The 14,934-nt window shown below is 35.3% G+C and overlaps 1 protein-coding gene and 1 pseudogene across 3 annotated transcripts; both read left to right on the top strand.

Annotated features, from left to right (window-relative positions):
* Positions 1-423: 423 nt before the first annotated feature.
* On the top strand, positions 424-14,520 carry LOC125855644 (protein TRIGALACTOSYLDIACYLGLYCEROL 3, chloroplastic). Of its 3 annotated transcripts, none has more exons than XM_049535396.1 (10): positions 424-941; positions 3,134-3,262; positions 4,045-4,140; positions 4,266-4,343; positions 4,452-4,513; positions 4,668-4,743; positions 5,043-5,150; positions 12,823-12,998; positions 13,081-13,165; positions 14,169-14,520. In XM_049535396.1, exons 1-10 carry the CDS (start codon positions 483-485, stop codon positions 14,205-14,207), a joined length of 1,308 nt encoding a protein of 435 aa, XP_049391353.1. In that variant the 5' UTR covers positions 424-482; the 3' UTR covers positions 14,208-14,520. The 3 variants fall into 3 exon arrangements, 2 of the variants coding, with proteins under 2 accessions (XP_049391353.1, XP_049391354.1); XR_007445513.1 differs by having other exon boundaries at positions 472-941; positions 12,803-12,998; XM_049535397.1 differs by lacking the exon at positions 3,134-3,262 and having other exon boundaries at positions 472-941.
* On the top strand, positions 2,660-2,786 carry LOC125857313 (U1 spliceosomal RNA; annotated as a pseudogene).
* Positions 14,521-14,934: the final 414 nt, after the last annotated feature.

The following is a 14,934-nucleotide window of genomic DNA, read 5'->3' as shown; positions in this document are numbered from 1 at the left end:
ACATATAATTTTATTTTTTGGAAAATGCTCAAATATGCCATCGAAGTTTGAGCAAGAGCTCATTTATGTCATCCGTTAAACGTTTGGTTCATCTATGTCATTGTCGTTTGAGAAAATGCTCATCCATGTCATTATTTCTTAACTAAAAAATATTTTTGATTTTGCAAAATTATTTTTTACACATAGTCAATTATGATTCGATCACGTCATTAATTCTATCAATTTTTTAAAAGGAAAAATGTTCATGTGTCATCAAATTTTGAGAAAAGGCTTAACTATGTCATCCATTACAAAATTGGTTTATCTATATCATTTCAGTCAACAAATAATGACATGAAAGAACTTTTCTCAAACAAAAATAATGTAAATGAACTAAATTTTTAACGAATAATATAAATGAGTCTTTTATTAATATTCGATGACATATTTAAGTCTTATAGTGAACACCCAAACACACCCACGCAACCCACCCCACCCCACGTATGCGTGAGGAGCTTTCGGCCTTCTTCCTCCCAACAATCTACAGTGCTTCTCAACCCAGTACATGTCCTGTCTTCCTTTTCATTGAGAGTGACCAATATCATTTCTCCATTGAAATTCGATCTATTTCATGGTTCTTGAGTCCAAATTCGATCTGGGTCAGCGCCAGAATTTCCCATCTTAAATTCTCCAAAGTGGGTTTTGTTTGGCGAAACTCAATGGTTTCTTTTGTGGGTTCTGTTATGTCACCTGCTGTCAGCATTTGCAAAAGCAACAGTGTCGCCTCTTCTTCTTCTTCTAGCTACATGAAAACATTTTTTCCCAATTTTGATTTAGGAAAGCCACTATTGCTGCGTTCCCTGACGAATAGGAAGGATAAATGGACTGTTTGTGCTTGTGTTGCACCCCCTCGGGACTACAAAGCTGCTGATTCTGATCGGGTTCCCAATACAAAATTCAATGTAAGACCATAATGAATTGATTTTGGGTCGTCCAATTATCCAGATTTTTTATTTTGGGTTCTGTTTTGTAATCCACGTATGTGTTTCTTTTGCATATGCTAGAGGCTAGCCCAATTTTCCATTGCCTTCTCTTTGTAGTATCCCATTCATTCCATTTTATATTGTGGTATTTGATGGAATAAAAAGTTTAGGATGTACAATTGGATTTTTATAATTGTATTAGCTATAGCAACAACAACAATATACCCAGTGTAGTCCCACGCAATGGTGTTTAGGGAGGTTAATGTATGCACAGACCTTACCTCTACCTCAGAGGTGATTTTCAATAAACCCCCGGCTCAATTGTATTAGCTATAGAAGAAGAAAATAATGATTCATAATTTAGTTTGATATAAAATATCACATCAAAGTGAAAATTTGAATAGTTAAATGATTTTGAATGCTTGAGAGTTATGGAACTTTTATAAAAATAGAATGGCGTAGTATATCTTAGGCCATCCAAAATAGAAAGAATGCCCTATGAATTGGGATAGCTACAGTACTAGTAGTATGTGGCAGAGCTTCATGAATCATGTATGATTGAGGTAGTTACTGAAATCACTGTGTGCGCGGTGGATTTTTTGGTTCTCTTAGGCAAGGTGGTCGAGTATTGAGAATGTAGTAAAAGTTGGAGTGCCAAAGTAGAAATGTCTATCTTTTCATGCTAATGGTTCCATAATGGTAATGCCTTGTTGGCACACATCTCTTTCGGACTCCATTTGGTGAAAGTTCCTTCTTTGTGAGCTATTCCCAGCATTTGTTGTCTTAAACATAAGATTTTTTTTTTTCAATCAAATGCAGAAAGACTACCTTCATATTGGATGTAATACATTTTCCCCTAATTTTCACCACTACTACTTTTAAATACTAATCAGAAATACTATTTCAAAATTTTGATTATCTATTAAGAAAACACTAATCAGAAATATTATCACATTTTACTGATCTCACGGACAAATCAACGTGCGCCTTCCGTTTCAATTTGCTTGTCTGACTTCCTTTGTTAGTATGTTACAAAAAGAATGTCGCTCTTCATAATTTAGTGGGTGTTTGGACATATACATTGGTGAAATTTGGAAAAAGAAGTTGAAAATGGTATTTGAAAATTGTAGTTGTGTTTGGACATGAATACAAATTGAAATTGTTTTTGAATTTTTGTCAGTGATTTAGAGTGAAAGTTGTGAAAACAACTTTTTGGAGTTTCGAATTCTGAGAAAGTATTTGTAACAATTCTATGTCCAAACAGTTTTCCGGAGTAATATTCCAGAAAAAGTTGAAAATATCCATATCTAGTAGGGTATCTTACTAAATCTTAAAAAGTTAAGCACCGAAATAAGACCAGCTGGAGAGAGAGAACAAGAAGCAGAAGAGAAATAGTAGAAGGCCAAGTCAAGAACTCTGAGTAAGCAAAATACATACTGAGCAATGGTGAGCTAAGGGGAATGTGGATGGACTTCTACATTGGTCTGGGACAGTTTCAAATAAAGATAAGGGATTCTTATTGTAACTGGTTGAGTTGGGATATGCCATGGGTGCTCAAACAGTGATAAGGTTTGATTTCTCATTGCAAAGGTTGCTAATAGTATCTGTTTTATTAGATACTCTTAAGTCAAAACCTCTTCCACTAGAGTGTAAGAGTTAATTTCATGCCCAAAGACAGTCCTACCATGGAGCACACTTTACTTACCTGGATAGGGTCAATGAGTGATCAAGAAGGTCCATGACCTAGGTTGGTGATCTCCGCTGCACTTGAGAGAGTTACCAATCTAAGATTGGCTCAAGTGGTCGAGCCTATGGCATAATAACATTAAAGGAACCAAAGAAGCATGTAGTTTTGGGTTTTCCGTTTTGGTGAACTCTTCTAGGATACCTATTAAATTTTGGTACTTGTAAATATGTACTGCTTGCGGCTTTGTTGGAATCTCATTAGATGACACTTTTTAGTACACCATTATCAATGAGGAACCTTTGCGTTAACTAAAACTTTACTGCTAGAATTTTTTTTTCCAGATAAATGGTTGTCTTCTGGATATGTTTTTTATTTTAGTACATAGATGAGTTGCTTTGCATTTGTCAGATGGTGAAAACATTTGAATCCTGCCTAGTTTATTGTATCTACCTTCATTTTGCTCTTCGTCTTGTTTGAATAACAGGAATCTGTTAAATCGGAGAATGTGAGCTTGTTGAGAGAGCCTAAGGATGACTCAGATGTGCTTATTGAGTGTAGAAATGTGTGCAAGTCATTTGGCGACAAGCATATCTTAAGAGGTGTGAGCTTAAAGGTGAACTTTCATTTATTTCCTTTTGCAACTGCTTGTATGCACTTTGGGCATTTAAATTCCGGTCTATTCTATTTCAGCGACTGATATTATATTGGGGGCTTTCATGCAAACAATGATTGGTTGTAGTGAATCATTTCCTACTTATATCTTATGATGGGAAAGTTGATATAATGAATAATTTTCTCTATGCTTTGACACTAAATAGCTAGAACACATTCCCCCTGCACGAATGCTACTTGCCTTGCTTCCCACTTCTTAGGTTGGTCGAAAGGTTCTTTTTCTTCCTTTGTTTGCTAGTCTGATATTGTTTTCTCTCTTACTTGTGCCTGATGCAAATCCATCTTATGTTGTTAGAAACTCTTTTGAATGCAATCTTTGCCTTACTGATAATATTTGCATAGGTTTGCTTGAGGTAGAGATCTATCTTATAAGGATGTGCAACACATATGTGCTATAAACCAGTAGATTCATCATGAATTGTTTGTGAGAAGTACGAGTTCCCCAGGGTGAAGTTAATTATTTTAACTCTCTATTTGTTTGAGCTATTGGGTCTTGCAATTTGGGGTACTTCCTAATTTTTCTGTTAGAAGTTCTATGGATTATGATTGAAAGAGCAATAAAGGTAGAGGTTAGGAAACTTCACTTGAGGAAAGAAAGATGGTTGGCTATAGATTGCTCTAATTTCCGTACTTGTGTTAGGTTCTATGTTCATGATTTCTCGTCCTTTGCATTTGGTGGAAGTGCTGACAACTTTTAATCACCACTCTTACCCTTTGTTACAGATCAGACATGGTGAGGCTGTTGGAATTATTGGGCCTTCTGGCACAGGGAAATCAACAATCTTAAAGATAATGGCTGGCCTACTTGCTCCTGATAAAGTATGTGTGCATTATGTTTCTCTTGTGGCTTGAGTATTTGTCTCAAAATACAGCTGTGTGATTTCTGAAAATTTTGAATTTTGATACCGTTATCTATCTCTGCTAATAGACTTCATTGAATGCAGGGGGAAGTCTTAATCCGTGGTAAACTGCGTAATGGATTAGTGAGTGATGAGGAAATTTCTGGGCTTAGGATTGGCTTAGTAAGTTACATGTTCTGAGCTCTTTTAATGTTGTCCAGTAAAGTTGTTCTATGGAGATGCTTCTTGAATATTTTTGTAATCTTATGAACATATCCATCCCCATAACAGGTGTTTCAGAGTGCTGCACTTTTTGATTCATTAACTGTTCGTGAAAATGTTGGTTTCTTGCTGTAAGATACTCTCAACGCTTTAATTATCCCAAAAAGAAAAGATATTCTCAGCTCTACTGAATTCTGAAGTTTTTCTGTTAGCTATACTGATTAAAATTAAGAAAATCCAGTTTATACGTAGATTAACTGGATCTTCTTCTCTTTGGAATTCTAGATATGAGAATTCAGCTATGCCAGAGGATCAAATTGCACAGCTTGTAACCGAAACTTTAGCTGCTGTTGGTTTGAAGGTATGTGCAATGATGGACATATTTATGATAACAATGTCTATTTTTTTTTCATTAATAAATGTATCTGGGTTTCCAACATAGTGTGTCAGTGAATAGTTTAATTTTGAAATTGCTATTTGCATTATCACTTCAGGATCTCCCTCTCTCTCTCTCGCAGTAGGGAAATGCCTTGCTTTTTGCTCTTCTGTTCTTTGGGTAGAGTGAATTAAAGGAGGGAATAGAGGATTCATCATTATAGTAATTTGTTTATGATGATTGTTTTTCCGTAGATGCCAATTTTCAGTTTTATTTCTATGCAGGAAGTTGAAGACCGATTACCCTCTGAATTGTCTGGTGGTATGAAGAAAAGAGTTGCTCTAGCTCGTTCTATAATTTTTGATACCACCAAAGACGTAGTAGAGCCAGAGGTATGTTACAGGTGCTTCATGACATGATCATCAATTCGTTTTGGCTAGCATTTGTAATTCTGCTACATGGATTGCTGTAATCTAGTTAACTATTTTTTACTTCATGCTTGCTCTGTGAACCTGAATTGGTAAAAATATTTTCAAATGAAGGATTTATCCACTTCCCTTCAGTCTTAAAGTTGGTCTAAATGACACGAGAAAAGAGAAAATGGATAACTTATGTGGATATAGCACTACTGAATTAATTGTCCAAGGGATGTGATGTTTATGAACTTGAGGTGCTCCCATTCTTCTGTAATCAGGAAAGCATTTACTATGAGCAGTTGGTTTAAGATGAGTTCACACTTACTCTTTGGACTCTGTTTGTATTGTTAGAGTAAAAGGTTGGATGTCCAATTGCTATTGTTCATAGTCATACTAGATGAAAAAGAAAAACTAAGTTCACATCTGATCTTCCAGGCAAGTTTAATGATAATTTGACTTGATGAATTCTACTCCATAAAGATGATATGAGTGCAATTTGCAACCAAAAGGAAAGGATACCTGCAAATACTGCTGATTGTACAGTGTCAAACTGTCAATAAGTGTTTTCTGCCGTACCTGTTGGCAGTACAGATTTTGTATCTCCACAAGTCTAAATGGTATGACATGGTTAGTGAGGATTCATATAGCCAAACCCAACTAGTTAGGGATTGAGGTGTCATTGATGTTGTTATATTTATTGATAGCTTCTTTATTAAACAATCAGTCGATGTTTTACAAAAATCTGTAATGCAAAAGAGTTATGATGTATCCTGATCCTGGTATATGTATTGACGCACAGTCGTAGAATGAAAATTAAGAAGTGTTCATGTTTGCTCAAAGATGCAGGGCTCTATGTTTTTTAATAAAAAACTTCAAATGTTTTACAAAAATCTGTGATGCAAAGGGGTTGTGGCACATATCCTTACTATGTTGATGTGTTGATGCACAGTTTGTATATTCATTTCTTTATATAGTGACAAGTAAGAAGTGCTCACATTCTCTCAAAGTGCAGTTCTCTATGTCTTCTTTTGGGTCTTTTCTTTGTTGGTTGTTTTGTTTTGTTTTACCGTGTTAAGAATACTACGCTTAAGTTTTGGGGTGTAGGTCTAACACATATCTCCCATATGGTTTCAAATACTACATATACATCTTTTCTTTCATATTTTGTTCATAAGAATCCCGTTGCAATATGCATATTCAGAATATTTGCCCATTATGTATGAATTTTGCTTTTTTAGGTGTTATACCAGAGTACCTTCTTGTTTTTCTAAAGTCATTAGAGTCGTGACTTTATTCCTTTCATGTTATTTGTATTCTTTAAATAATATACTTGCACAACCAAAATAAAAATTGGAACTAAAAGCTACAAAGTAACTGTTAGATTAGGTCTTAGGCCTAACTCACACCCCAAAAGCTAGCTCAAAGGGAGGAGGATTGCCCAAACCTTATAAGGAGTTCACCATCTCATTAATCACCGATGTGGGACTTTTGTCATTCTTTAACAGTAACCAAGCAAAAGTCGACTGTTTTGATCTTATGTAAGCTTCCACTTTTTATTTTGTTTTTTCTTTGGAAGTATAAGGAAATTATTTGAAGAAGTTATATGGGGGATTATAGGATTTTGATGCATATCCACTGAAATAAGAGAGATAATTTTACTATACAAGAGAATAGGTTAATGCATAAGGAGAAAATATATCCGATTTGTTACACGGATTTGGAAGAAGGAAGTTTTATTCTATACTTGGAACTTCGTCCGGATGGGGATTGTATGTGTAATTGACTCTAGTATTTCCTTTTCCCAATAAGTAATGTTTTTCTGTCTTTTAACTTTTTGGTGCACTGAACAATTTAATTGTAGCATGCTTGATAGACCTCTATCTCTTCTAAGCCTGGAAATCAGCCTCCTTATATTCAAAGTTGAGAAATTCTTTTTAACAATGTCCAGATAATGATGGATGGATGAGTCAGCTGGACTGCTTTAGGAATTGAGTCTTCTAGGATAGTAATAGAGTGGACTATTCGAAAAGAACGTTGTAGTCAAGTTCAGCTTTATCAATATCATTTAGCATCCTTATTTCTAGGGAAAAGGCCTAAATTACCCTTGGACTATTTGAATTGATACAAAATTACCCTCCAGCAACCTTTCCACCCCAAATACCCCTGACGTCAACCTTCATGTCCTACTATACCATTATTTTGAACGCCCCAAATTTTAATCCCAATTAGTAACTTCATTTGTGACGTGTTGCTTATCTATTGGTCACCCTATAATTAACTTACATTAATTAAAAATCCCACCTATTACCCTGATCCGGCTTCACTATTCGACCTGCCTTTTTCACTATTTGATGCAGAAAACTTGTTCATACATGGAGAGGGTAAAATCGAAATAGATTCTTGGTTTATCGAAGCTGGAAGAACATCTTGTCACGACCCAAAAACGGGCGTGATGACACTTGTCTTATCCCACCAAGAAAAGTCAGCCTAAAACCCAACTTAAGAGATAAATGCGGAAGTAAAACAGAATAAAAGGATAACATAACATAACTCAATTGTAACCCCAAAATTTGGTTGTCACAAGTATAAGCCTTTAAGTATTACAATAGATTCAAGAAGTACAAGACTGAATGTCTTTATTTTCTAGAATAGAACAAGAACATAATAAAAGAGTAAGAGGAGTTTGTCGAGATGATAAACAGCTACCTCGCAACTCTCTGAAGTAAGTCTTGAATGTAAAAGAGAAGGTGTAATCACGATGACCCGGGCTCGTAACCAACACAAGTGTAGAAGCAAAGGAGTGAGTACCAAACAACACGGTACTCAACAAGCAAACAACTAACTCTAAGTAAAGCAATACAAAGCACGAGTACTCCCCACACTCCAACCGAACCTCCACAACTACAACCTGCACAAAATCAGCCTAACTTAATAGTTCACAGTTTATACAGCACATAGCATGTATAATAACACTTCAACATAAGCAGGACATCAATACGTTATTTCATATTCATCAACCACAAGTCCATAACAAGCACTCACAAGGTTCACAATGGAAATGGTGTGCAATGCAATGAAATGCGATGTCAAATATAGTGATGCATGTCTGTCCTAATGATACACACCCATTGAGACTCAAGTCAGGACCCATGGGGGACTCACAAGGTCCATGTATCCATCGGAACCATTTCCCCTCGGTAAAATCATCACAATAGATCTGATCACAGTGTTCCAGAACTAATGCAAATAGGCCTGTTCACACAAATCATGAGAATATGATGATTTATATATCAATACACAATCCATATCAACATTATCATGATACATCATTAATAATGAATCAATATAACCTTTCAAATCATCGACGACACATCACACATTAATAGATCATCAAGTTGCTTTTTTATTTCCCCTTTTCATCATTAAAATCACTCAATATAAACATGTGACGACAAATATCAAACCCTTCACCAATTCTCATCACTCCCCAACACACACAATAAGGAATACAAGATTCTATATGCTTGACAAAGGGTCAAGAAGTCCACTTGCCTCAAGAAATCAAACAATCACTCTGGTACTTGAGCTTTTCCTTTTCACCGGGTTTCCAAATCAACACAATCTAATCAAATAAGGAATCACAATAAGAATTTGAAACTAATAACACCCATATCCACAATTTTGGAAAATGGGGCTAAAATGACCCAAAAACCCATTTCCGAAAACTAAGGTTAAATTTGAAAATTCTTGTAAAATCATGTTACCCAAAGAATTTAGAAATCAATAGTGAAGACCACACCAAAAACGGAGTTGAAATCAATCTTAAATCACTATGTTATCCAAGCTTTAAGCTCTTGAAAACCTCCAAACTTTGATGTTTAAAATCATGAATAATAAAGATTTAGGGTCACAAATACTTAGCCAAATATTTATCTCGAAAAATCACCTTGAAATTGCCTCTACCAAGCTTCTAGGGTTCAAAAATGGAAGAAGCCCAGGTAACATTTGCTCATCGCAATCGCGTAAATATAGTGTTCTGATCATCGCGATCGTGTGGCCCTATGTCGCGGTCGCGATGATCAATTTAATGAGTTGACTAGTTTTACTCATTGCGAGACTTTGGGGGTGTGATCGCGAAGAGCAAATGTTACTCAGGCAAAATGTTTTCTCAAAATTGTGATTTCTTCCATTTTTGAACCCTAGAAGCTTGGTAGAGGTGATTTCAAGGTGATTTTTTGAGATGAAATATTTGGATAAGTATTGTGACCCTTAATATTTATTATTCAAGATTTTAAACATCAAAGTAGGGATTTTGAACTTCAAAGTTTGGAGGTTTCCAAGAGCTTAAAGCTTGTATAAAATAGTGATTTAAGATTGATTTCAACTCTATTTTTGGTGTGGTTTTCACTATTGATTTCCAATTTTTGATTTTACAAGAATTTTCAGATTTAACCTTAGTTCTTGGAATTGGGTCTGTTTGGCCTCGTTTTCCAAAACCTTTGATATGGATGTTAGTAGGTTCGAATTCTGTATTTGATTAGATTATGTTGATTTGGAGACCAGAAAGGGAAAACTCAAGTACCAGAGTGATTTCTTGAGGCAAGTAGACTTCTTGACCTTTGTTAAGCATATAGAATTTCGTATTTCCTTATTGTGTGTGTTGGGGAGTAATGGGATTTGGTGAAGGATTTAATAATTGTTGTCACATGTTCATATTGAATGACTCTAATGATAAAAGGCAACTTGATGGTATATCGATGAGTTGTGGATGGTTTGAACGGTTTTATTGACAATGTATCGTGATTGTGTTGTTATGGATTGAAAGTGTCATCTCATCATTATTTATGTGAACATGCCTATTTGATTGGTTCGGAAACGCTGTGATGAGATCTATTGATGATTACGCCGAAGGGAAATGGTTTCGACGGATACATGGACCTTGTAAGTCCCCCATGGGTTCCAGCTTGAGTCTCAGTATGATGTGTATCGTTAGGACATACATGCATCACTATAATTGCACATCATTACCATTTGTGAGTACCTATTGTGATTGATGAATATGATACTCTGTATTGGTGATTTGTATATGTTGGAGTGTTGTTGTACATGCTATATGGAATGTGAACTGTCAGGTTGGGCAGATTGTAGTTGTGTAGGTTTGGTTGGAGTACCTGTATTCTATATTGCTTTACTTTGAGTTAACCATTTACTTATTGAGTATCGTGTTGTTTGGTACTCACCCCTTGATTCTACACTTCTGTAGGTTATGAGTTGAGTATTCTATATTGCTTTACTTTGAGTTAACCGTCTACTTGTTGAGTACCGTGTTGTTTGGTACTNCTTTGAGTTAACCATTTACTTATTGAGTACTGTGTTGTTTGGTACTCACCCCTTGATTCTACACTTGTGTAGGTTATGAGTTGAGTATTCTATATTGCTTTACTTTGAGTTAACCGTCTACTTGTTGAGTACCGTGTTGTTTGGTACTCACCCCTTGCTTCTACACTTGTGTAGGTTACGAGTTCGGATCCATGTGATTATTCCTTCTTCTCTTCTAGTTCCAAAACTTACTCTGGAGAGTTGTGAGGTAGTTGTTTGTCATCTTGGCAGACTCCTCTTCCTCTTTTATTATGTTTTATTCTAGAAACAAAGACATTTAGACTTGTACTTCTTGAATCTATTGTAATACTTAGAGGCTTGTACACGTGACAACCAGATTTTGGGGGTTGTAATTGAGTTATGTTATGTTTCTGCATTGTTGAGATTATGATACCATTTTATTCTGTTTTACTTCCGCATTTATCCTTCATGTTGGATTTTAGGCTAACTTCTTGGTGGGATGAGAGAAGTGTCATCACGTCTATTTTTTTGGGTCGTGACAAATTCAGGATCATTACACATATTCACTAGGCCAATTCCCTTTCACTTCTTCAACAAGAGGAGTTGAAGAAGAACAGAGGAAAGGGTTAAATTCTAACAGACAACTCACATGGCTTTAGGGCAATTTAGACCACTTATTGGTGGTGAAAGAAAGTTGTCTGGGTGATAAAATTTGGAATTTTTGGGATGGAGAGAAAGATGGAGGAGCTGCTACAGCCGTGGCGGTGGTCATCTTCTCAGCACCTCTGTTCTGCTGTTCTCAGTCCCCAGGAGCTTATGGCTGATGATAATGTTTATTTTCTGACTTAATTTTGACACCAAAGAAAAAGATAAGTTCTTCAAATTTCTTAACCATTTTATGGTCAGGTCAAATAGTGAAGGCAGATCTGGGTGGGGGGTTTAATTAGGTTAATTATAGGGTGACCAGTAGATAATCGACACTTCATAAATAAAGTTATTAATCGGGATTAAAATTTGGCGTGTTGAAAATAAGGGCATAGTAGGGCCAAAAGGTTGGCGTCGGTGGTATTTGGGGGCGAAAAGGTAGATGGAGGGTAGTTTTGTACCAATTAGAATAGTCCAAGGGTATTTTAGCCCCTTTTCTGTAAGTTCTTTAAAAGGTTCATCATTATTAATTCAGATTGATACAAACTATGTGCAGCAGCCAAATTAACTGCTTAATAGTTGGACTTCTTTATTTGAATTTATGATATATGCTTCAAATCAACCATACATAGCACAGGGTCGGGGAGTAAAAATTAATCCAAGAATACGAAATGAGGGCACATAATGTGTTCATAGTTATAGAAGGTGATGGAGAAGTGAAGTGAGAAGGAGAAGCTAAGGATAGTGTGACTGTGTGAGTGTTTGTAGCAGAGGAAGGTGAGATTTTCTGAGGTTACAGTATGTTGGAAAATATGTAGAGGGGACAAAAAAAATGTTTTGTGAAAACTATCTGACTTTCAGATTGACAGTACAATATCTTTTACTTCACAAAGTAGAAACTACGAAAACTATATGTTTTAGTAAGTTCCATTTCTTTAACCATTTTAGTAAGTTGTCTGATGAAGTTCTCTCTTGGTAATCCAAAGTTCTAGTATTTCTCAAAATATAGAGTCTCTTTGCCTTCTTGCTATATGTCGAAAGGAATTTCCATTCATGTGTGTTCCTTAACAGTTCTTACTGAGCTTGTCAATGTATCACATTTCAGTATCTTTGACAGAAATTTACTTATCAAAAAAGGTGTGCGCACACATATTCTCACAGAAAATTCTTTCAGGGTGAAAATCATAAGCGATGGACTAATATGTTGTACCTGTTCTATGATCTGCTTCTGTCTCTTCATCTAAGATTAGCCTGAATACATATTGTTAACGCAATATAGCTAATAGAACTAAGGGCAATGCATTGGTGATTGTGTCCTTTAAAAACAAGTACTTGGAAGTATATGGTGTGCTCAATGTCTCCTCATGGAATTTGTTTCCAGTACTCCCTGATGGAATAACTTGATATCAAGCGATGCTGTTTGTTTAAGTTGTGTTTTACTTTCTTCATGATGTCACATGAATACCCTATATAACCATTTTTTGTTTTTGATGAAAAACCATGTCGCTGTAGTTTTACATATCTTCTTTCTTTTTCATTGGCAAATTTTGATGTTACAGTGGTTCCCTCGTGTTTTCAGTCTGATAGGAAATAAATAATACTTTAGGAATATATTTACTGCATGATTAACCAAGTAATCTCAGTTATATGCATTGCTGAGTAGGTGCTCTTGTATGATGAACCAACAGCTGGACTTGATCCGATTGCATCAACCGTTGTAGAAGATCTCATTCGCTCGGTTCACGTGGCAGGCGAGGATGCACTTGGGAAACCTGGGAAGATTGCATCATATGTTGTTGTCACACATCAACACAGTACTATTAAAAGAGCTGTTGACAGGTTCTGATTCTTCTTGTTTTTAAACATGATTATGTTGCTTATCTTACAAACCATTGTAAAGTTTGAGGTTCCTTCTGTGCAGGCTAATATTTCTTTATGAAGGTAAGGTCGTCTGGCAGGGAATGACTCATGAATTCTCCACATCAGCTAATCCTATTGTTCGGCAGGTAATGATGGTCATGGTTAGGTTTCGACGTTTCGTTTCTGTAAAACTGAAATGTTAATTTCTTATGTTACAAGCAAGGAGTAGGATACAACAGTAAATGCTTACCTGCACCAGGTGTTTACCTCCACTCAATCATTTTAACCTTAGTTAACTAAATATTAAAGTAAGAATGCATATCACTTTATCATGGTTAAGTTATAACTTTTTGTTTATGAAAGACACATATCTTGCATTCATTGGTCGGGCGTAAACGCGCGGTGCAGGTAAGGTCTTACCAGATATAACTTACCGTGGCATCTGAATCAATCAACCTTCTGTTTATGAATTAATCCTAATTTTCTTTAAATTAAAATCTCGATATTTAGAAACTATACAAGCATTGTCTCTATCAAAGTACTCCCTCTATACCTAATTATTTGTCCACTTTTGAATTGAACAATAATTATCATAGTGAGTTTACCATTTTACCCCTATTAATTATGAAGGGGATGAATTAAAAATTTAAGATTTAAAAAAATTTCTACCTTTTTCAAAGTTAATTAATTGAGGGTATAATAGGTAAAAAGAATGTCTTTTCTTGATTTGTCAAAATGGACAAGTAATTTTACTTAAGGATAGAGGAGTAGTAGAAAGTAGACATTTTAAATATTACTGAAATTTCACTAAACAGAAATTTCAAGCATATAGGCAACTGTTGAATATTCTCTTCTGTCACTACTGATTTATTAGAACAATAAGTAGTTTAGTTGTATGATGAGTCTCTATTTAAATTCAGTTAGATAAGTCTAATTGAGATATTACACTCTGCAGATTTTCTGATTTCAAGTTGGCTATTTGAAGCCCTCCCTGCTTTAATAAAGTAATAGAGAGAAAATTTCAATCACTTTGAATATTTATGAATATAAAGATAAATCCATTCCATGGAAAATTTACATGTTTTCTTCTGGTTATTTAGCTCTTCTGGGTGAAGATTTTAAAGCATTGTTTGTTTCATTGTCTGTCAGTTTGCATCAGGGAGTTTGGATGGTCCTATTAGATATTAGCTTCTGCAGCCAAAACAAATACAAGACATACTCGTAGGGTTGATTTTACCTACCAGCTGAACTTGGTGCTTCAAGGCTGACCTTGTCAAAGCAACAAAAGAGAGATCAATGTCTAAAGAGTAGTCACACTTGCAGCTCTTATTTTGCTGAGCCTGCTTACATGAATATGCACGTCATAGAAGAAGTTTCTGGTTTTATTTTACTCTTGTTCTTCCCTCTTATTTATTTCACATTCATCTTTGTAACCAGTCTCCATCATTTTTAGTGCTAGCAACTTGATAGTAAGGTGTATCATGTTGAAATGAATTGATTACCTTACAGTAAGTAATTGTGTAACATACTAAGCAATTCATATTAAGGAATCATGTAGAAATGATTTGTGTTCTTATTTCAGCTTTGCAATAGCAACTTTGACCTCTATTGCCAAATTGTATAACATGATAGCATCTTGATAGCGAGGAATCTATTTCTTTCTACTTTGTCATATACATCATAGAATTTTTTATTACTTAAATCACTACTACCACCAAATTATTCCATGGATTAGGACAAATTCTTTCTGCAACACTTGAAAGGAATAAATTCTATGGCACTACAAAAGGAAGATAATAAGTTTATGCTTGAAGACCAACGATTTGATAATGAGATAATTCACATGCTTGGAATCTAGCTCGAAAAAAGGTTATCTTTGTTTAATATATTGAGGCAATGTAGGAATATGAATCTT

Source organism: Solanum stenotomum, chromosome 2 (assembly GCF_019186545.1).
Source record: "Solanum stenotomum isolate F172 chromosome 2, ASM1918654v1, whole genome shotgun sequence".
In the NCBI taxonomy this organism is placed as follows: domain Eukaryota; kingdom Viridiplantae; phylum Streptophyta; class Magnoliopsida; order Solanales; family Solanaceae; genus Solanum; species Solanum stenotomum.
Note: the sequence above shows the minus strand (reverse complement) of the source record. Positions and strands in the feature narration are given on the sequence as shown.

Coding starts and splice junctions, on each gene's coding strand:
- LOC125855644 (XM_049535396.1), top strand. CDS start 483: ATGCGTGAGGAGCTTTCGGCCTTCTTCCTCCCAACAATCTACAGTGCT. Junction 942..3,133: donor TTCCCAATACAAAATTCAAT/GTAAGACCATAA, acceptor TTTGAATAACAG/GAATCTGTTAAATCGGAGAA. Junction 4,744..5,042: donor TAGCTGCTGTTGGTTTGAAG/GTATGTGCAATG, acceptor ATTTCTATGCAG/GAAGTTGAAGACCGATTACC.